At 37.5% G+C, this 23301-nt stretch overlaps 1 protein-coding gene across 1 annotated transcript in view; it reads left to right on the plus strand.

Moving 5' to 3' along the window:
- The first annotated feature begins 12239 nt into the window (after positions 1-12239).
- LOC103024614 (E3 ubiquitin-protein ligase rnf213-alpha-like) overlaps positions 12240-23301 on the plus strand; it is an 87853-nt gene continuing 76791 nt past the window's right edge. Inside the window, exons 1-6 of the mRNA XM_049470847.1 lie at positions 12240-12743; positions 14907-15063; positions 15269-15486; positions 16927-17070; positions 17495-17662; positions 18912-20388. Coding sequence (XP_049326804.1) covers positions 12240-12743; positions 14907-15063; positions 15269-15486; positions 16927-17070; positions 17495-17662; positions 18912-20388 — 2668 coding nt within the window. The remainder of the gene's footprint in view (positions 12744-14906; positions 15064-15268; positions 15487-16926; positions 17071-17494; positions 17663-18911; positions 20389-23301) is intronic.

Consider the following 23301-nt stretch of genomic DNA (forward strand, 5'->3'; position numbering starts at 1 on the left):
GTAGCTTCAGAGTTACTACATCACTAAACACCTCTAAACTTCATGTAGCTTCAGAGTAATTACATCACTACACACCTCCAAACTTCATATAGCTTCAGAGTTCGTCACTACACACCTCTAAACTTCATGTACCTTCAGAGTTCGTCACTACACACTTCTAAACTTCATGTAGCTTCAGAGTTCATCACTACACACCTCTAAACTTCATGTAGCTTCAGAGTTCGTCACTACACACCTCTAAACTTCATGTAGCTTCAGAGTTCGTCAGTACACACCTCTAAACTTCATGTAGTTTCAGAGTTCATCACTACATACCTCCAAACTTCTTGTAGCTTCAGATTTCATCACTACACACCTCCAAACTTCACGTAGCTTCAGAGTTCATCACTACACACCTCCAAACTTCACGTAGCTTTAAATTTCATCACTACACACCTCCAAACTTCATGCAGTTTCAGAGTTCATCACTACACACCTCTAAACTTCATGTAGCTCCAGATTTCATCACTACACACGTCTAAACTTCATGTAGCTTCAGAGTAATTACATCACTACACACCTCCAAACTTCATGTAGCCTTAGATTTCATCACTACACACCTCCAAACTTCATCTAGCTTAAGAGTTCATCACTACACACCTCCAAACTTAATGTAGCTTCAGAGTTCATCACTACTCACCTCCAAACTTCATGTAGCTTCAGAGTTCATCACTACACACCTCCAAACTTCATGTAGCTTCAGAGTTCATCACTACACACCTCCAAACTTCATGTAGCTTCAGAGTTCATCACTACACACCTCCAAACTTCATGTAGCTTCAGAGTAATTACAACACTACACATCTCCAAACTTCATGTAGCTTCAGAGTTCATCACTACACACCGCCAAACTTCATGTAGCTTCAGATTTCATCACTACGCACCTGCAAACTTCACGTAGCTTCAGAGTTACTACATCACTAAACACCTCTAAACTTCATGTAGCTTCAGAGTAATTACATCACTACACACCTCCAAACTTCATATAGCTTCAGAGTTCGTCACTACACACCTCTAAACTTCATGTACCTTCAGAGTTCGTCACTACACACTTCTAAACTTCATGTAGCTTCAGAGTTCATCACTACACACCTCTAAACTTCATGTAGCTTCAGAGTTCGTCACTACACACCTCTAAACTTCATGTAGCTTCAGAGTTCGTCAGTACACACCTCTAAACTTCATGTAGTTTCAGAGTTCATCACTACATACCTCCAAACTTCTTGTAGCTTCAGATTTCATCACTACACACCTCCAAACTTAACGTAGCTTCAGAGTTCATCACTACACACCTCCAAACTTCACGTAGCTTTAAATTTCATCACTACACACCTCCAAACTTCATGTAGTTTCAGAGTTCATCACTACACACCTCTAAACTTCATGTAGCTCCAGATTTCATCACTACACACGTCTAAACTTCATGTAGCTTCAGAGTAATTACATCACTACACACCTCCAAACTTCATGTAGCCTTAGATTTCATCACTACACACCTCCAAACTTCATCTAGCTTAAGAGTTCATCACTACACACCTCCAAAACTTCATGTAGCTTCAGAGTTCATCACTACACATGTCCAAACTTCATGTAGTTTTAGGTTTCATCACTACACACCTCCAAACTTCATGTAGTTTAGATTTCATCACTACACACCTCCAAACTTCATGTAGCTTTAGATTTCATCACTACACACCTCCAAACTTCACGTAGCTTCAGATTTCATCATTACACACCTCCAAACGTCATGTAGTTTAGATTTCATCACTACACACCTCCAAACTTTACGTAGCTTCAGAGTTACTACATCACTACACACCTCTAACTTCATGTAGCTTCAGGGTTCATCACTACACACCTCCAAACTTCATGTAGCTTCAGAGTTCATCACTACACACCTCCAAACGTCATGTAGTTTAGATTTCATCACTACACACCTCCAAACTTCATGTAGCTTCAGAGTTCATCACTACACACCTCCAAACTTCATGTAGCTTCAGAGTTCATCACTACACACCTCCAAACTTCATGTAGCTTCAGATTTCATCACTACGCACCTCCAAACTTTACGTAGCTTCAGAGTTACTACATCACTACACACCTCTAACTTCATGTAGCTTCAGGGTTCATCACTACACACCTCCAAACTTCACGTAGCTTCAGAGTTCATCACTACTCACCTCCAAACTTCATGTAGCTTCAGAGTTCGTCACTACACACCTCCAAACTTCACGTAGCTTCAGATTTCATCACTACACACCTCCAAACTTCATGTAGCTTCAGAGTTCATCACTACACACCTCCAACTTCATGTAGCTTCAGAGTTCATCACTACACACCTCCAAACTTCATGTAGCTTCAGAGTTCATCACTACACACCTCTAAACTTCATGTAGCTTCAGAGTTCGTCACTACACACCTCTAAACTTCATGTGGCTTCAGAGTTCATCACTACATACCTCCAAACTTCTTGTAGCTTCAGATTTCATCACTACACACCTCCAAACTTCACGTAGCTTCAGAGTTCATCAATACAGACCTCCAAAATTCATGGAGCTTCAGATTTCATCACTACACACCTCTAAACTTCATGTAGTTTCAGAGTTCATCACTACACACCTCCAAACTTCATGTAGCTTCAGAGTTCATCACTATACACCTCCAAACTTCACGTAGCTTTAAATTTCATCACTACACACCTCCAAACTTCATGTAGTTTCAGAGTTCATCACTACACACCTCTAAACTTCATGTAGCTTCAGATTTCATCACTACACACCTCCAACTTCATGTAGCTTCAGAGTTCATCATTACACACCTCCAAACTTCATGTAGCTTCAGAGTTATTACATCACTACACACCTCCAAACTTCATGTAGCTTTAGAGTTCGTCACTACACACCTCCAAACTTCATGCAGTTTCAGAGTTCATCACTACACACCTCCAAACTTCACGTAGCTTCAGATTTCATCACTACACACCTCCAAACTTCATGTAGCTTCAGAGTTCATTACTACACACCTGCTACTTCATGTAGCTTCAGATTTCATCACTACACACCTCCAAACTTCACGTAGCTTCAGAGTTCATCACTACTCACTTCCAAACTTCATGTAGCTTCAGGGTTTATCACTACACACCTCCAAACTTCATGTAGCTTCAGATTTCATCACTACGCACCTCCAAACTTTACGTAGCTTCAGAGTTACTACATCACTACACACCTCTAACTTCATGTAGCTTCAGGGTTCATCACTACACACCTCCAAACTTCATGTAGCTTCAGAGTTCATCACTACTAACCTCCAAACTTCATGTAGCTTCAGAGTTCATCACTACGCACCTCCAAACTTCATGTGGCTTCAGAATTCATCACTACACCCCTCCAAACTTCATGTAGCTTCAGAGTTCATCACTACTCACCTCCAAGCTTAATGTAGCTTCAGAGTTCATCACTTCACACCTCCAAACTTCATGTAGCTTCAGAGTTCATCACTACACACCTCCAAACTTCATGTAGCTTCAGAGTTCATCACTACACACCTCCAAACTTCATGTAGCTTCAGAGTTCATCACTACTCACCTCCAAACTTCATGTAGCTTCAGAGTTCATCACTACACACCTCCAAACTTCAAGTAGCTTCAGAGTTCATCACTACTAACCTCCAAACTTCATGTAGTTTCAGAGTTCATCACTACACACCTCCAAACTTCATGTAGCTTCAGAGTTCATCACTACTCACCTCCAAACTTCATGTAGCTTCAGAGTTCATCACTACACACCTCCAAACTTCATGTAGCTTCAGAGTTCATCACTACACATCTCCAAACTTCATGTAGCTTCAGAGTTCATCACTACACATCTCCAAACTTCATGTAGCTTCAGAGTTCATCACTACACATCTCCAAACTTCATGTAGCTTCAGAGTTCATCACTACACACCTCCAAACTTCATGTAGCTTCAGAGTTCATCACTACACATCTCCAAACTTCATCTAGCTCAAGAGTTTCAACATTCCATTGTCATATTTTTTAAAACCACACTTGCTTGATGGTCTTGCTTAGAATCAGTCATTCTACCACATAAATATGTTTTGATGGTTTCAGATTTAATATTCCAGTTTGATATGACTTGTTTTAATAGGCACACCATCTCCACCAGTCTGGATTATTAATGCAGTTGGGTCCATGGATTCATGTGTTGCCAAATTCTGACCACTACAGCTGTGTGGCATTCCATTCTAGAATTTCCCTTCGGGGATCAATAAAGTATCTATCTATCTATCTTCCTTAGCAGAAATCGAGATTCATCAGACCAGACTACATTTCTCCATTTTTCAGCTTTCTGTTCTTGGCTGACAAATTTGGAACCCAACATGATCTTTTGTTGTTGTAACTAAACTGCCACTCATTGGATGTGTTTATGAAACCATATTGAGTATACTCTAGAAATATATGAAAAATACTCTAGAAATACTCATATCAGCCTGTTATGCCACGTTTAAAATTCAAAATTCACTGAGATCTCATGGTGGTTGATGGTAATTTTATATTATATTTTATTTTATTACTCTCTTGTAAATATTATTCTTTGCACATTGGTGGGAATCTGTACCCACATTTTTTACTCACATGTACTGTGTGACGTGACAATAAAAATCTTGAATCTTAATTTGTTACTGTTGCCACACAAGCAAATGCATAAATGGGCATGTGTATAGCTGTCCATAAACTGTGCTCAATGAGTGTACATAATTGTTTATACCTGTATCAGAATGCACTTGTGATGGGCTACATTGTGTGATTTTTTTATTTTATTGTTTTACCAGTACAATACTAACAATACTATTGTGTCTTTTAGAGTGATCATCTGATACAGATGAAGTGCCGTGAATCTGGAATACTGATGTCTTGCATTATTGAAAACAAATTGCGTGATCCAAGGACTGTGAGTCACAAATACTACCTTTTTGATCTTCTCTTTGATGAAGATCTGATGAATCTTTTTTGCATACTGGGTAAGATAATGCTTTCTTTTTGATATTTTATACATACCCTATTTTATCACGTTTATTCTTTACCATAACATAAACAGATTTTTAGATGCAAAGCGCCTTTTGGTCCTGGCATGTAACTCACGCATCCACTCACACACAAAAGCACATTAAGCAAGCTAAGGATTACACACCAGGGGTGCTAAAATCATTCGAAATGGCCTTTGATTCAGAAGGTCTTTAGTATTATTTAATAGAGATGGGATGATCGATTAGCTATGTCTTGGTATCGACTGTTTTTCAGCCGAAATAGGCTCAGCTCAGTCAGTCTGGAGTTTTCATGTTTTTTGCAGTTATGTATTTAGGACTAACGCACCTTGTGGTAGAAAGAAAAGGTTTTCACATCACTAATAGCATAGTATAGCTCTCCACTGTTCATCTTTCAGCCCAATCAGTGAGTAACAGAGCTAAAAACACAGATTGGTCCATCTCTTTTATTTAATACTTATTGCTTAAACTTGTATTTTCAATAAAAAAAACTGTATATATAAAATTTTAATGGGGCTTTAAATCCTAAACCATATTTTTTTTCGTTAATAGCTGAAATGTGTTCTTCTGAAGTAATGAAACATACCAATCCAGCTTAAAATGATTATAAACATTTCTTAACCTTAAAGAAGCTTTTATTGATGTAATTTCTGCCTCTGCAGCGCCCTCTCAGGTTCAACTGTGCTATAAGCTAAGATGATGTTTCCGTGTACTTTGGTTTGCAGACACTCTGCACACTGCTGCTGCTGCAGCTCTCCCTTCTGCCCCGCCCCTAAACCTATACATCACCCAGTGCCCCTCCCAAACTACTTCTCCCAATTTTCTTTTTATCCTTTTTCAAATTTGAGCTAAGGGAGGAGTCAGCAAAAATCAGGGGATTTAATGCCCCTATAAATGGAAAGTGAAGAAAGTTTAGGTAGTGATTATTTGTCATTGACTCAACCTCAACAAAATATACATTTTTGCCCTCTTGCAGAGAAACAGAAGGAAAAACACAATGACTACATGGCACACCTCTCAATCAAAGCACGGGGGCTGATAGAGGGAGCTTACAAAACGACGGAGCAACTGACTCTGGATATGGTGGACAAATCAATACCATGCCATCTAATAAAATGCATAATTGAAAAGAAAAACCAGTCAGCAGTCAACAGTTACTTACTTGGTAAGTTGAAAAACTTTGTGTTTGGTCATAATTAGGAGTTATGACATAATTCTGGTAGAAAACTCTTCCTCAACCCTTTATCAATCCTCCACTCTCATCACATGTGTTCAACAATGTCTTATGTGTTGGGGTTCACACTTACCTGGCTTTGTCAGCTCTTTTCTGCCCGCCTGCCTGCCATCATAGAACTTGGCCTGGTCGCACATGATGACCACCTCTTCCAGTCACTTCTGTAGCTCCTTCTCTATCTTTTCTTCTCCTTCTTGATGCTCCCTGCACCCAAAGTGTCATCACACATTTGTACCTGCTCTGTCCCCTCCTCTCCCACAGCTACCCCTACGTCATGCTTTTTCTTCTCCAGCTGTGGATGATGCCTTTTCTCTTTGAAAGGCCAGATGTTTTGAAATAAATTTGACTCCAATGGCTACTTCCTCACGCTTGTCCCAGCTGCCACCTGAAGCTGCCTGTATATGACAGCAGCTGATTCATGTGTTTATTTTTCCTCTTTTTCATGTTAATCTACTTAAGGCGACTTGCCTCTACGTACAAAAACGTTTGCCCCTTTATGATTTTTTTTTGTCACTCTTAAATGTTTCAGATCACCAAACAATTGTAAATGTTAGTCAAAGAACCCCCTCGCCACACACACACACACACACACACACACACACACACATAACTGTGGTTTTTCACACCTGAGTTCCATTTCTCTAACCTCTCTGAGGACTGATTACAGCCACACCTGTTCTCAATCAAGAAATCACTTTGATAGGATCTGCCTGGCAAAGAGAAGTAAACCAAAAGACACCCAAAAGCTAGACATCATCCCAATATCCAAACAAGTTCAGAAACAAATGAGAACAAATGTAATTGAGAGAAATGTTATAAACCTATGTCTAAAGTTTTGGGACTCCAGTGAACCACAGTGAGAGGCATTATCCACAAATGGTGACATGGAACAGTGGAGAACCCCCAAGTACACGGCGACGACTCATCCAAGAGGTCACAAAAGACCCCAAAACAACATCCAAAGAACTGCAGGCCTCACTTGATTCACTTGGGCAAAAACAGCCAAGACGAAAACCACTGCTGAGCAAAAAGAACATTAAGGCTTGTCTCAAAGTTGAATTAAAATGTGATTTTCAAAATAGTGTAATTGCGATTTTTACATGGACATTTTATCGTTTTAATCTAAAATATCTAAAAATGCGGCTCATTTCTGAAGTGTTTATCCATCCTTTATCCGTACCTTGGTTACCGACGCCTCCCACAGACCAACGCGCGCATATTTTTTAAACAAAGCAGCAAGCCAAAATGGATGCAGCTGACACTCCGTCAAGGACTCCACTCATACCAAAAAAAGGTGGATATCTATTCCAGCACTTGAGACACAATCACCTGGTGGAATGGGAGCAGTGCCTGAAACAACTACTCTTTGACTCCCAAGACTCCAGCTAAAAGGCAGCTAATATTAGCCACTTCATTTTCCAGTGCTGTCCCATATGAGAAAAGTAGTGACCTGTCGCAGTACATCTCTCAAGCCTGAAACAGATGATAGGCTTGTGTTTTTGTCAGGAAACCTGTAAAAAACAATTTTTATGTGTGAAATGTAAAAGAAAAGTTTAAGAGCTCTAGTTGGTGCTGTTGTACTATTTTGAAATCATAATCGTGAATTGCTCAAGGATGTGAAAAAAAATCTAGATTTTTTTTTCTTCCAATATCGCCCAGCACTAACTTGCTGTGATAAATGGAACCATGAATTCAGCTGTCTACAAAAAAGTCCTGAAAGAAAATGTCCGTCCATTTGTTTGTGACCTAAAGCTGAAACAAACTTGGGTTCTGCAGCAGGACAATGATTCAAAACACACCAGCAAGTCCACCTCTGAATGGCTCAAGAAAAACTAAGTGAAGACTTTGGAGTGGCCTAGTCAGAGTGACCTGACCGGAATCTTGAGTTCTCCACAGCACTGTGAAAGACTTATTGCAAGTTGCTGCTGAGGGTGGCCCAAATAGTTATTAGGTTTAGAGGTAAACACTTTTTCACTCAGGGCCTTTTTTTCTCCCTTAATAATGAAAAGCCTAATTTAAAAACTACATTTTGGGTTTACTTGTATTGTCTTTGACTAATATTTAAATTAGTTTGATGATCTGAAATATTTTAGTGTGACAAACCTGCAAAAAAATAAGAAATCATGAAGGGCAAACACTTTTGCACACCACTGTATATCTCCTGCTATCACGATCAGTCCCTTTTTTACAATCGAAAACTAGAAATAGATAAATGATAAATATGCTTAAAAAAATCAAGAAAAATGTAAATGTAATAGGTTGAAACACATTAAGCTATTAACTGATTAATGAAGTAATTGCCTGAGTGCATGTATATGCATACAATGGTACGTTGGCTAATTTTATGAGAGATTCCATTGATTTATGTGGGCTGAATCAGGTTTTAATCAGGTATCCTGACAGACCTGCAACTTAAATTATTAGGATCTATGGTAAAATAATAAATAAATAAATAAATAATATTAATGTATTCCAGATGTATTGAACAGGACCAGAGGTGGAAAGTAACAAATTACATTTGCTCACATTACTGTAATTAAGTAGATTTTATGAGTAATTTGTAATTTTTAAAGTAGTTTTTAAAATAGGTAATTTAATCTTTTACTTAGGTACATTTTGAAGTAATTTAGTTCGCTACATTAGAAAACTCCCCGTTACTGAGAAAAAAATAAAATGCTGGGGAAAAAACAATTGTTTGTATTTAAAAAAAATTGGCACGGATGCGCCGGAGCACGTATGCTCGTATACAATCGTATACATTGTATACAATCTTCTGTATTTAGTAAAATATCCAGCACAATAATCCCTTTATTAAAAATTGTACAACCTAAACAAATTCTTTGACAGAATTCTGCCTTCAGGGTTTTCTGTAAAACAGTGAAGGTTAATGGAGACGAAGGGTGTTTGTTATCCTGTATGATAATTAATTAACTAACGTGTATTAACGCCTAAATTAATAGTACATTAAATTCACTAAAAGCTGTAGGAACTGCATCTGTCGGCGCGATGTGAACAGGCGATTGAGGCAAATATAACCTAAATACCTTATAGCTAATAATAATGGATTACATAGATCCCTTTTAGACATTAAAAACACTGAACTAAACTGGAGACATCAAACTGCCTAGATTACCTAACAAGTTAACAGAGCTGTGCTACATGCCTAACATGCATCCACAAACTGAGTTTACCGTTCTGGAAGTCTTGGTGGTGGGAGAAACACAGCTGAACTTTTCCCAGCAGTGTTTATTACGGTTAGCCGGAGAGACGCTGTGTGAATCAGCTGTGTAGCCTGGGGTCTGTGTGTGCGGCTCGTGGGATCCGGTATTCTGTCGAGTTATGCTACCCATTGATATGTGCTTCTTTACGCCACTGCACATGCGCCGACCAACATTCTTTTTGTATGATTTCATGTTTTTAATGATAATTCCTTAAGTTTTTATGGGGAACATTAAACAATCTGCTTGAATGATAAAAACATGTAAATAGCAGTTAAAGCATAACAATGGCAAGTTAAAAAATAATAATGAACTGTAAAACTATAAACATATGATTTATAGTCACCTATATGACCATAACCTTTAAGCAGTAAAGATACAAAATGGATCATAGAAACCTATAACCTATGCTATTGTTCTTGAAAATGTTTTATGGGGTGGCCTGAACAAATATTGCCTGAAATGTCCAAATTATAACATCAAATAATTAATTATAATTAATAATTAATTAATTAAAAAGTAACTATGTAACTTTTACTCAAAGTACATTTTAAGTTGAGTACTTTTTTACTTTTACTCAAGTAGATTTTTAGATGGGTACTTTTACTTGAGTAGAGTTTTAGCAAAGTAAGGGTACTTTTACTTAATTACAATTTTCAGTACTTTTTCCACCTCTGTACAGGACAGAAAAAAGCCAGATGGAAAAATGGAATAGAAGAAGCAGAAAAAGATTTCCGTTCCTTTGAAGAAAGGAAACAAAAAGTAAAAGCACTCTATAATCTCAACCAAGGCATGCCAGGTATGTTTTTTTTGTTTGTTTCTGCTAATTGCGTTGTTTAATGTGAATTAATTATCATAATCATATTAGGCAGTTGAATCTATTTTTACAAGTGTATTGTTACAAGTGTATTGTAAAAAAACAAATATCTTTTACAATTTAATTATCATGAATTAATTTCATGAAGTACATACTGCTGTTTGGGATCACTTGCAAATTTCCATCTTTTCTAAAAAGAAACACATTTTCTTGCAATTCAGACAATTTTCTGGGTTTTAAAATGTTAAAAATTGATTATGTAAATGTTTGCAATAAAGTCTATTTTGCATAAAGTCCTATTATAAGCAATTATCAGTCTTCTGTCACAGTCTCCTGATATGGAATGTTATTAGTCTTATTGATTGTTGGGAAACTTTTTCAAATTTGTTTGCCAAAAGAAAAAAACGTTTACTAGTGAAGGAGCACAAAAGGGAGCACAAGATTCTAGGTTAGTTTAGTATCTGAAGCATCAGCAGTAGTTTTATTGCTTACAAAGTTGCTTAGTAGTTTTAGCAGCATTTTATATCTTCTACAACTGAAAGGCAATTCAAATTACACTAATTAATTATAAACAACAGATTCTTCAAATAAATGATTTTCTTCAAGTAGCCCAAAAACAAGAGACACACAAAAAAACTGTGTGCTTCTGGAAAAAGAGCATCTAATGCGCTTAAAAAAATAGATAAATAAGTAAATAAAAAGTGCAGTTTGAATTTTCTGTAAATCTGGGCTGAAACGGTGTCAGGTCTATTCTCATACCCGTCTGAAGGAGCTGATTGATCACTTCAGGTTAGAGTGGGCATGTCTAATCTTAAGATCAGTATGTGTGTAATAGAGCACACTTTAAATGAGCTTTATATCTCTCTTGCGTTCACGCAGAGAAAAATTTGTGATATTTACACTGATTGGTCTGTGACTTCTCTGCCGCACAAAGGCTAGTAAAGTTACACCACTTAAAATAAACACTGTGGAAATGAAACACTTCTCAATAGTTTGCCAGCTAGTATAGCAACTCCTCTTCTATACCTTCTGTCGTGTTTTTCTGACCCCTGCTCTCACTGCATGGTGAAACAGTGGTGGAGGGTGAGGTGCGTGTTCGGCAAGGTGAAGCTGTGCAGAGACACGGGGAGAACTGCTGGAGGTCACTGAAACACAGTATAGTCTCTATCGATATAAACTATTTTGTCTCATCTTATATCTCATACGAAAATATATCTATGTTTCTTAAAACCTTGATATTTTGTCCACACATTCTCTACTGGGGACAGGTCAGCACTGCCGCTAGGCCAGTCCAGTATCCGTGCACACTTCTTTCGCAGCCAGCCATGTGCAGCATGTGGTTTAGCATTGTCTTGTTGACAACTGCACAGATGTCCTTGTAAAAGATGTGGTCCTGAAGGCAGCATATTTTGCTTTTAATGTAGTGTTCTGCATTAAACTGTATATTCCCTTCCAACCTTTGCTTATCAGAGACTCAGCTTTTTGTGATTACTGCTTTTGCTCCAAACCATAATTACAATCATCTGTTGTGAAACCATCATTAGCCACATATTTTCTCCATCCTAAATTTCTTAATGTGTTGGACGTCCTAAATGGATATATAGTATGAAATGAACTTAAGTTCATGTAGTAAATAAAATAAATATCTTGGGCTCACACTGTCTGCAATCAATTAAAAGTCAAGGTAAATATGAGAAGCACTGTAAGTTGCACTTCCCATTCTGTCTCAACATTGGGGTTGTTTGATTAGGAATTACACAGTATGTACACAAGACTAGGTTGCAAGAATTTATTAATGCTTATTTGTTTGTTTCAGTTGATATAGAACTGCTGGACTCTACTTTAAAAATAGACCTGTCCAGAGAGGAACGTTCACTCGGATCCATAATGGAAATGCTGAACAGAGATGAATCTGAATCAGACGGTGGCAGTGACACATACTTATCAAACATCCAGATGTTTGAAAAGATTGACCTGTTGTCAGAAAGTAAACACTTTAAAGAAATGTGGAGGAAGACCACTAAACGTGTGAAGGAAACGGAATTTGGAAATGTTGAAAAAATTCCTCTTCACCAAGTCTACAAAAGAATTTACCTACCCACCTTTGAAGAATTTAGGAAATCATATGAAGGACTCAAGGATCTCTCGATGAGTCTGACAGACTTGGAGGATAAAATGGGCAAGTTCCTCAAGGGTGGTATTCAGAAGGAACTGAAGACAATGGCAGATGTGTTCAGTAAAGAAACCAGGCCTACTTGGACTGAAAACACACTTCAGCACATTAAACGATACACAGAGCTTCAATCTGTGGAGGAAAATGTAGAAGTGATAAGTGATCTAAAAGATCACCTTCGCCTGGGTGAAGACTTTGAAAGGATCAAAGACTTTGGGGTACATTTTTTTTTTTAAATGTTTAATGTTAATTTTCTAGAAAGGGTTTAGTACATTTGTCATTTTAGCCCTGAAAACATCAGTGTAAATTCATGTAATAATATTCTTAACACCGTAAACCTCAAAAGGTAATCTGTAGGATTTACATGGTACTGTGGAACCTGGAATTTATAACTATTCCGATGGAGGTTTGTCTATCTCTATCTTGTCTCCCTTTCATTGTAGAGAGGGTCTCCTTGTAATGTAATCCGGAAATTCCTATTCACTACATTAAAGAATCATTTATAGACTGGATAAAAACTCCTTACAGCTTCACCCAAGGACACAGTCAATATTAACAGATATTGCATGAAGGTGCTAGGCAAGGATGCACCTCTCTCCCCTGATAATTCTCAATTTTTTATAGAATCATTATCAGCAGCTACATGACAAAGTCCAAATATCAAATATCCGGCCTTTATGCAGATGAAATTTTACTGTGAAATATTCCAAACTCCCTAATTATTTTATTAAGTAGTCTAAAGGCAATGATTTACCGCATGACATGAATTTATCATATATAGCAATTCAGTCTCTCCATATCCGTTTGTGCCCTCAACACATCTCATACCCAGGCATCAAAATTTCCACCCAGTTGTAAGAGCTGCACAAACTTAGCTTCAATACATTACTCACAACTGTAAACAATGATCTCCAATGCTGGATGAAAACCCACTATCCCTCATTGGCAGAATATCCACTATCAAAATGTCAGCATTACCAAATGTAAACTATTTCTTCCATCCGACCTTGTCATCTTCAAATTCTGCTGGAAAAATAAACCACCTAGAATAAAATTAACCAAATTGCAGAAATATAGTAAAAGTGCCAGATTTCCAACAATACCTTTCTGCAAATCAACTAGAGCACATAATTAAATGGGCAAACCCCCTGATTTTATCTTACTCCTCCCTCAGCTCAAATTTGAAAGGGAGAGCTGATTGGGCTGAGCAGTGTACCTCTGATAGTGGTGAGGTGCGGGTGGGTGGACTTCACTAGGGGGCTGTATTATTGATTGACTGATTTGAATCCCTCACCTTAGACAAACTATTATTAAAAATGCATAGATCAAAATCTGAATTAGATCTAACAATCTATACCTATGGAGAAAACGCTCAGTAACTAATACTGCCGATTTCTCAACAAACATTTAAAAAAAAAATTAACATGACTAACACTACTAACCTTCACTTTATGCAGTATAAAGTAATTGTACTACACTATATTAAAACTATATAAATTGGCTTAATAGACTCTAACAACTGTTTTGTTAACTGAACACCTTAGGCTTTATAGTATTGTTCATCTTCAAAAACATCTGACAACTAATCATAAATCACCACATCAACTCCACTATTATAAAAGCCCACCATCCCCCATCCCCATCACTTTGTCTGCTAGGTGTGACATCAACCACAAACCTAAACCATGACAAGGTTCTAGTTTGTGAAAACACGGAAACAAAAGAAAAATATAAACTTAAAACATAAATCATGGTCATTGAACTACCGTTCAGTGACTCCACACAAGTTCTCCTTAACAGATTACTCAGATACCACTAAAGATTTTTATTTTGTGTTTGTCTCTTTTTTGTGTTTGTATATTATTCTACTCATTTTCTTACCTCATTATATTTATGTTCTCCCCCAATGTCCTGCACAATGACCACAGTAACAAGAACCTTGAATTAGCACTAAAGAAAAGACTTATGCTTGTCTGCATCTCCAAAATAATTTTATATATATTTTTTATTCTTTTTAGCGTAGAAACTACATTTCGATTTTAAATAATTTCCATGAAGACGTACTGTGTCACTACAAAAAAATATAACAATAATAGTAAATGTAAATAAATTACCATCTGAAATTGTCCAGGTACTTAAGGAATATATTTTATTAATTTATAATACAATACTGCAAAAATGTAGATAGCAATCACATCAATTACAAGAAGGCAGTAGTATTCCCCTTATAGTAATAACTGTTTTTTTCTGCTTTAATTATACTGAATTGTGGGCTCCAAACTGCAGAATTAGAGAATAGCAAGGAATAAATGAGTGGGGATATATCCTGTCAACAGAAAGGAAACATTAATCATTGCTGTAATGTTTGAATATTTTAACAGAATATGGACCACAAGTGCTTGCGGGATCTTACTGAAGATGTGTGCAGAGTTGGAGAAAGTGTAAAGAATATTCCAGAGAATGTTATAAGTTTTCTGAAGGAATTTGATAACTGTATCACAAGAGGATTCATTGACTGGATTAAAGGGATCATTAAAGGTAAACATTTCTCATGTTGCCTGTGTTTTTACACTAAATAAAAAGATCAGTAATTATGTGACTAATAATGCAAGGTAACTCTTTTGCAAGCTACATACTTATTTGCATTGTTCAGTAAAAGTACACTGTGATGAGTACTTTTTCTTCATGCCAGTTACAAAGTCTATGACCTTAAGAATGCATTTTTTGTTTGTTCTTTTTCAAGACACTGGAGAGCTAACAGCATTTGTTGAGCTTGCGTCTATCTCTGCTGGAGAAAATGCCATGGACATTGGAAAAGTGTGCTGCTTCAGAGATGCGATATCTGCCTCTACACCTTTAATATATCAGCTCCCTCAGGAATCTGGAATTAAAGACCTCCTGCAAGCTATTTCCAAACTCACATCAGCGCTAGAAAATGACCCATTGCTTGAAGACAAACTGGTAAGTGTTTTGTTGACTTTACATTACATAGAAATTGTAAGGATTGGTTCCCGGCCAAGGTGTCCTCCGGGCACCAGAGGGGACACCAGTACTTTAGGGAAACTGATCAGTCACTCAATGCTAAATCTTTGGGTTGCATAAGACTGAATCTATGCCCATTTTTTTTTCCTACTGCTCTGTCTGCGGGAAGTCCAGTTTTCCCCTGTGCTGCAGCCGTGCCCTCTAGTCTTCTCCCTTTCTCCTGTTTCCCTGTCCTTGTCTCTCCCGTGTCTGGAGGAGCCAGAGTAGAGCATCTCTCTCCTCTGCTCCCCTGCCTCCTGTGTGCCCTGTCTCCTGCAGTTGATCCTAGCCCAGCTGCAGGGCCTGACTTCCTTGTTGGCACAAAACCCACCATAACATTTACAGCCAGCTCCCCAATGCGCTTGAACCTCCCCAGGTAAAAGAGCTTTTGGCTGCGTCGCCACCTGTTGGGCCTTAAGTCAAGCCCCCACTGCCCACCCCCATGCGTTACGATGGTGAACCGGGATACCAGATACAAATGGTGAAAAATTGCACACTGCCTTATTAAACAATAAAATATGTGAACTTATAAAAAAATTCAAATAATAAAATAGTGCACCGTTCCATATTGTATAAAAATTGATTTAAAAAAAATCCTATGTTTTGCTATTTACTGCTTGTAATGCGGTGGGGTAAAAAATATTTTTGAGTCGATTTGTTTTTAATAGTTCTGTACCATCTACCTGACGGTAACAACTCAGACATTGTGTCCAGGGTGAGATTTGTCTATAACAATTTTTTGGGCTTTCTGAAGGCAGAACTGTAATTTGTCCAGGGTTTTTCTGTGGACCTCACAATCCTCTGCAGCTCTTTTTTGTGAGCTGCAGTTTAGCTGGAGAACCAAATGCAGAGGCCATAAATGAGGACACACTCTACGGTGTAACGGTACAAGGACACCAGTAGTCTCTGGTCAATGTTTTTTGCTTTGCTGTGCCCTTTTTTTAAAGTTCTGTAATGTTCACACCCCAGGTTAGGTCCTCCTTGATGTATAGTTAGTATTTAAACACCAGCAATACTTAACTGATGTGTAGGCCAGATCTTGTTGTGCAAAAAATATAAGTAAATGACTGGTCAGCGATATTAAAGATTATTCTATAAAAGATTTATCCAAATGTAAAGATTTAAACCCATGTATACCAGGCATCAACAGAAACTGATCCTTTGATGGTTATATGAATGTGCCACTGGAGAAATATTTTTTACTAATAAAAACAACAATTTAGAAAGACTAGGCACTTAAGAGTACTGTAACTGGCCTATGTGCCGTAAGAATATTTGTTTGTTTAAATTAGTTGTACTTTTCCTTACATTTTGGCCAGTTCTGCAACTATACATGTGCATGTGTTTAATTTTCTAACTTACAAATACTTTTAATAACAGAGGGACTCCTATAATAACAAAGAGTGGCTGAAGATAGCCTATGAGACACACGGGTCTGTTGAAAGGTCATCTTTGCGACAGGCCACCGATATCAACGAGAGTGGTATGTACATCATCAAAAGACCATCTGAAGCTCAGTCAAAGGTAAACACAACTATTTGAAAATATGTATTTTAATAATGTTTACTTCCTCTTTAATAAAATCTGATTAAACAGGTAAGACTGGAATAGGTGGTTTTAGACAAACAGTGCGTTTTAGACTAACATGCTGAAAAGCTACAGCGGTCGCACCATTTTGTAAAGAAATAAACTATATTGATGTCATCATTTATTGATGAGCTTGTTTTGTACAAATATTTTTTTACTCTCCAGGGCAAACATTTAGCTGCACCCTAACTGTATCATTAATTGGTTGAAATATTGTTAATACTGCAGAAATTTGCTGTCAAACCAGTTCAATTATTTTATATTTTCTAATTTGTCTTTACAGAAATGATTACAAATCAAAGCATTTTTATTTATTTATTTAAATTAATGATATGTTGATCAAGTTCCATTCCTTTTTTAGGTTACTCTGGAAAACTGCATCACTTTAAGGTGCAAAGAAGGTTCATCTAATGGAAAAGATGAATACAAAACATACAGCCTGGCAGAGCTAAAGGAACTACAAAACAAACTGATGCTGATCACTGCTGGTGCTGAAAAGCGAGAGGATGAAATCACAACCTATGTTGAGGTAGGCCTAAAGACGGGTAATTCATTTAGTATGATGCATTGAGTCTTGTTTAATTATAGGGCTGTGTACTGGCAAAAACCATACTGTCTTTATACAGGGTTTAGATTTGATTGCGATATACTTTGATACTGTTAGCAAGACAATATATTACTTATAAAATATATATTTTATGGATTTTTTAATGGAAAAGACCATTCAAATATGTCTTCATTTGAGATGTAAATATTAACACAATTTAACACACAGCTTAATGTTGTCTTACTTCTTGCATGGCTTCTTTTGGGACTGGGTCATTAATATTCAAAACACACTGCATGGAAAAACATCACAAAAGTAGAATGCAAAAGTTTAGTGATGTCAGTGGGTCACAGGCTTGATACAGCAGGACATCTCAAACCTTTATGAGGCTCTAAGTAGAAATTAATTTTGGGGCCCCATACCATTACCTCAGCACCTGATGCTTCATCATTCCATTCCATTGAGTGAAAAATATCTTATATTATATTTCTAACTTGCACATCGGTGCTACCATACAACTTACTAGGCTACAGCCTACGTGGAATGAAACACAGTCCTACTATTAGGTCAATGCACATACTGGTAGATTACATCCTAGCCTAGACTAATGATGATAAAGATATTGTAATATTGTACATGCAGACCTCCCTTTGTCTTGCTTTTTCTTTTCTTCTTCCAGCTTCTTCTTTGTTATTTTTATCTGTTCCAGAGGGAGCATTCATGGCTTGTCCAACTTGCACTTACTTCACTTATCACATTAATTACCAACCACCCAAGTGCTTTATATCTGCATTTACTCATCCGTTTCAGCAGCCATTAGCAGGAATCCATTAACCTAGTATTGTTGTGCGAACAATAGAATAATATAAAAATTGCTTTTATGTGTGTAATACCATTTCATTTGGGGGCCCTGAACAGCCACATAATTCAAGTATGCCTTAGGTCGGCTCTTTGATGCAGTTATTGCATCTTATTGTAAGTCTTATTCACTTTAATTTTCTTTGTTTATCTGTTCCAATACTTTTCCTCATAAGAAAAATGGGTGTGTTTAGACAGAAGGTAATCTCTTCTGAATTCAAAACTTCAGATTCAAGTGTAATATCTTAAAATAAGCTGAAATGTGGATGTTTTGTCTCATATCTTTTATGTCAAACCCATTTTTTTTCAGTCTACAGCTGAATTAGTGATGTAACATTTATCCTAGTTCTGTTTATACGTGCATGTTCCACAGGTTTTGGAGCATGTGATAAATGTGGGGAAGTCATTTCTTGAGCTGCGTGATGCTGGACACATTCTGTTCCAGGACTGGGAGATGAGAGCATACTGCCAGCGAAAACACGCTGTGAGAATCTGGGTGATATTTCATATTACAGATGTGGAAATCAAAGGAAACAGACCACTGCTTGAGGAGTTGAAGGGAATCAGTGAAAGCATGAGAGGCTGCCTGTCTGAATGGGTAAAAGACATGGAGCAGAAAAGGAACACATACTACACTCTCAATCACTTCACAGCCAAACAGCTGGTTTATCTCTGTCGTTCTGTGGCAGAATTCCAAAAAGATGAGACAATTAGTGCCCGTCTCCTGAACATGCTGTCCATCATGAAAGAAAACATTAAAGAAGCTGATGTCCGAAATGCTCTCATTAAAGCTTTTCAAACTCCAGTTGAAAGTGGTGAATCAGGCGCGTCACTCAATCTCACAAAATTCCTTACTGATTATCCAGCCATGATTGAATATTTCCTCGAGAGTGGGTTTACCGAAGAAGAGATTAAAGCAGCAATAATGTTCTGTGAAAAAGAACAGCAAGCAGTGGGAACTGCAAACTCTGAAGAGCATAGAGATGCAGTGATGGAATGTATTGACGAACACCAGGGTGATAAAGAGTGGGTCCAAGAATGGTGCAAAAAATATGAGGAAACAGACAATGAGGTTCGTGACACACAAATGAAATTCAAAGGTGGACAGACAGCAGATGTGTCTTTTTCAATGACAGAAGAACAGACTGCAGCAGCATTTAAAAACCTGAAAAACTCTGATGAGAAGATTGTAATGCTCTGGAAAATATACCACAACAAACTTTCTGGATTTGTTTCAGACAAGTTTGTGGACCTGGATGTACTGGGAGAAATGATGAACCATCTAGTAAAATCTGCAGAAGAATTCACAGTAAAGAGAAAACTGCCCTTTAACTTGGAGGGGGGTAAACCCTACCTGATCTCCTGTAAAGATGCTGAAATACTTCCACTTTGCCTGTCTCTGTACAAAGATAACGAGCAGCCTTTGCCATCCTTTGATGAAATTCTGATCTGCACCCCTGAGACAACGATAGAAGAGGTGGAGCTGATCCTCAGAAGAGCGATGCAGCCCGGCAGCTCACACGAGAAGATCTACTCTTTAGTGAAAGCAGACAAACTCAATCACGACGTGTCCAGAAAGTTTGAGTCCATTTTCTACAAGCTGAACAAAAATGCTGGCAACACAAATTCTAGTAACTATCGTTTAATCATCTTCTGTGATTCAAAGGCCCATCAAAGTTACGTAGCTACTGCTTTTGACCTTTTCAAAACCACAATTTCTGAGAACCCGAACCGAAATGAAGAAATTAAGCAGTACCTCAGACACAAGCATCAAACTCCATCTGGAGCCGAAAGCTCTGAGCAGTTTCAGCTGAGGACAAAACTGATCTTCTCAGATCAGGCTGGCATGGGTAAGATTTTTGATTTACTCATGATATAAGCTGTTTTGTGACTTTCTAATTGATAGTTCTGTTTTTTAATTTAAATGGAACATTGTACATAATTAGAGGGTGTCATAGTTGGGCAGAGCTCAGACAAACGCAGTTGTGTATATAAATCTTAAATAAATAAAGGGGCAGTACAAAGGATAGTCGGTAACGCTTTCTTTTACAGTACCCTAAGTTCTAGGTATTAACCAGGTAATAGTGAGGTACAAACTCTGAAGTACTAAGTAATTATTTTTGGTAACGAGATGGTAAGTACCAGGAAAGTCTTGCCTAATTACACTGAAATATCTAGGTATTAACCAGGTAATAGTGAGGTACAAACTCGGAAGTACTAAGTCATTATTTATGGTAACAAGATGGTAAGTACCAGGAAAGTCTTGCCTAATTACACTGAAATGTCTAGGTATTAACCAGGTAATAGTGAGGTACAAACTCGGAAGTACTAAGTAATTATTTTGGGTAACAAGATGGTAAGCACCAGGACAGTCTTGCCTAATTACACTGAAATGGAACTAGGTAATAAACAGGTACATGGGTGGTACAAACTCTAAAGTACTAGGTAATTATGTTGGTTAACAAGATGGTAAGAACAAGGACAGTTCAATTTAATTACACTGAAATGTCTCACAGGTTCTAGGTAATAACCAGGTAAGTGTGAGGTACTAACCCCAGTAACATGATGATAAGTACCAATACAGTCTCCTTACACTGAAATATCTCGCAGGTTCTAGGTAATAACCAGGTAAGTGTGAGGTACTAACCCCAGTAACATGATGATAAGTACCAATACTGTTCATTTTAATCAGTCTCTATTTATTTGATTTAAAAATAAAAGGTCAATACCTGATAACAGAGAAGAAATAGCTTATTTCTCTTTACTGAGTTCTTACCATTTAGTTCAACAAATAACCCTCTGTAGAACATCCTTCTGTAAGTACCATATAAAACACTGTGTAACTAACAGAACTTTCTGCTTAATAAAGGAGTAAATGGACTGTAAAAGAAAGCAGAGCTTATTTCTCTGGTTTTACTCAGTTCTTACCATTTAGTTCAACAAATAACCCTCTGTAGAACATCCTTCTGTAAGTACCATATAAAACACTGTGTAACTAACAGAACTTTCTGCTTAATAAAGGAGTAAAAGGACTGTAAAAGAAAGCAGAGCTTATTTTTCTGGTTTTACTCAGTTCTTACCATGTAGTTCAACAAATAACCCTCTGTAGAACATCCTACTGTAAGTACCATATAAAACACTGTGTAACTAACAGAACTTTCTGCTTAATAAAGGAGTAAAATGACTGTAAAAGAAAGCAGAGCTTATTTTTCTGGTTTTACTCAGTTCTTACCGTGTAGTTCAACAAATAACCCTCTGTAGAACATCCTACTGTAAGTACCATATAAAACACTGTGTAACTAACAGAACTTTCTGCTTAATAAAGGAGTAAAAGGACTGTAAAAGAAAGCAGAGCTTATTTCTCTGGTTTTACTCAGTTCTTACCGTGTAGTTCAACAAATAACCCTCTGTAGAACATCCTACTGTAAGTACCATGTAAAAACACTAACTGTTACACTCCCCAGGCGTGGGTTAGGCTATAACAGTTTGCGACCCCGGGTGAGCAGGGCCTAGATCAGCTGAATACAGGATACAGAGAAGACACAGTGAGACGGTGTTTCCAGTGAGTTCTCAGCTTAATCTCTTTATTTAACAACATACACAAACTAAACCACTTTTACTTTGGTCTCTTTTCTCTTTCTTTTGCATTTTCACATACACATTGCATCTCATCTGCATTTTACATACATTCACAGAGAATCCTTTTTTTACTTTTTTTCAGTTAACAAAACTCTGTATATCACAGTACATATTACCTTTACTTTTTAATCAGCAAACCCTCTTAATACTGTTTCTACACAAAAAAAAAAAATATATATATATATATATATGAATATAAAAATACTACTCTATATTAATACATTTACATATGCATACACATACCAATACTCAAACTTCTTTCATATTAACACACTAAGTTACATTACCAAAAACACCTTTAACTTTTACTGAGCACACTAACTACATCTTAGTGCTTTTAAATCTCATTTTAAGCAGAGTTTCTAATATTTGTATCTGCATAGAGTGTATAGAATTGACCAAAGTATAAAACTTGAACAAAGTGTATAAAAACATGATTACTTAGAGAAACCTTAAACTGTAGCTTATCTAGCTGTAATAACTCATTATTGTGGTTGGCAGAGGCTCTATATTTACTTTAACAAGGCCAAACTGGCTCTTAAAAAGAGAATAAAATTGACTTGACTTTTAATAAACATGTATTTAACTAACAGCGACTGCTAATGCTAGCGTAAATGTATAGAGAAACAATAGGAATGAAGGCGCGAAATTAGCCCGAGCTACTTTGAGAAACAGCGACACACGGGCACAATTACCGAGCGAAAATAGCTAAAACTAGAGCGCGAACACACGAGAGATAATTACAGGCTTAAACACGGTTATAGAGCGAAGTTAGCGACCAAAAGAGCGAGAGAAATAACAGCGGGGAGCCGGTAAGGAGCGCGGTTAGCGGGGGCAGTGGCTAATGCTAGTGGCAGAGGCAAGAGCGCCGGCCAGGCGCGTGGCTAGCGGGCCGCGGGAGTGAATGCTCCCCGATGCTGAGCGTCCACCAACACACAAGACCATAGCGGCTCATATTACACAGCAAAACCTTTTAACGAACATATACACTCAAATATCCCTCTTATAGTGCTTTGGAAACATTTATACTTGCACAGTTCCACATATTTCCCCACCTGGATACAGAGAAGACACGGTGTTCCCAGTTCTCAGCTGAATCTGAGACCCATCTCCTGTTGCTCACC

The sequence above is a fragment of the Astyanax mexicanus genome, chromosome 22 (assembly GCF_023375975.1).
Source record: "Astyanax mexicanus isolate ESR-SI-001 chromosome 22, AstMex3_surface, whole genome shotgun sequence".
NCBI lineage: Eukaryota > Metazoa > Chordata > Actinopteri > Characiformes > Acestrorhamphidae > Astyanax > Astyanax mexicanus.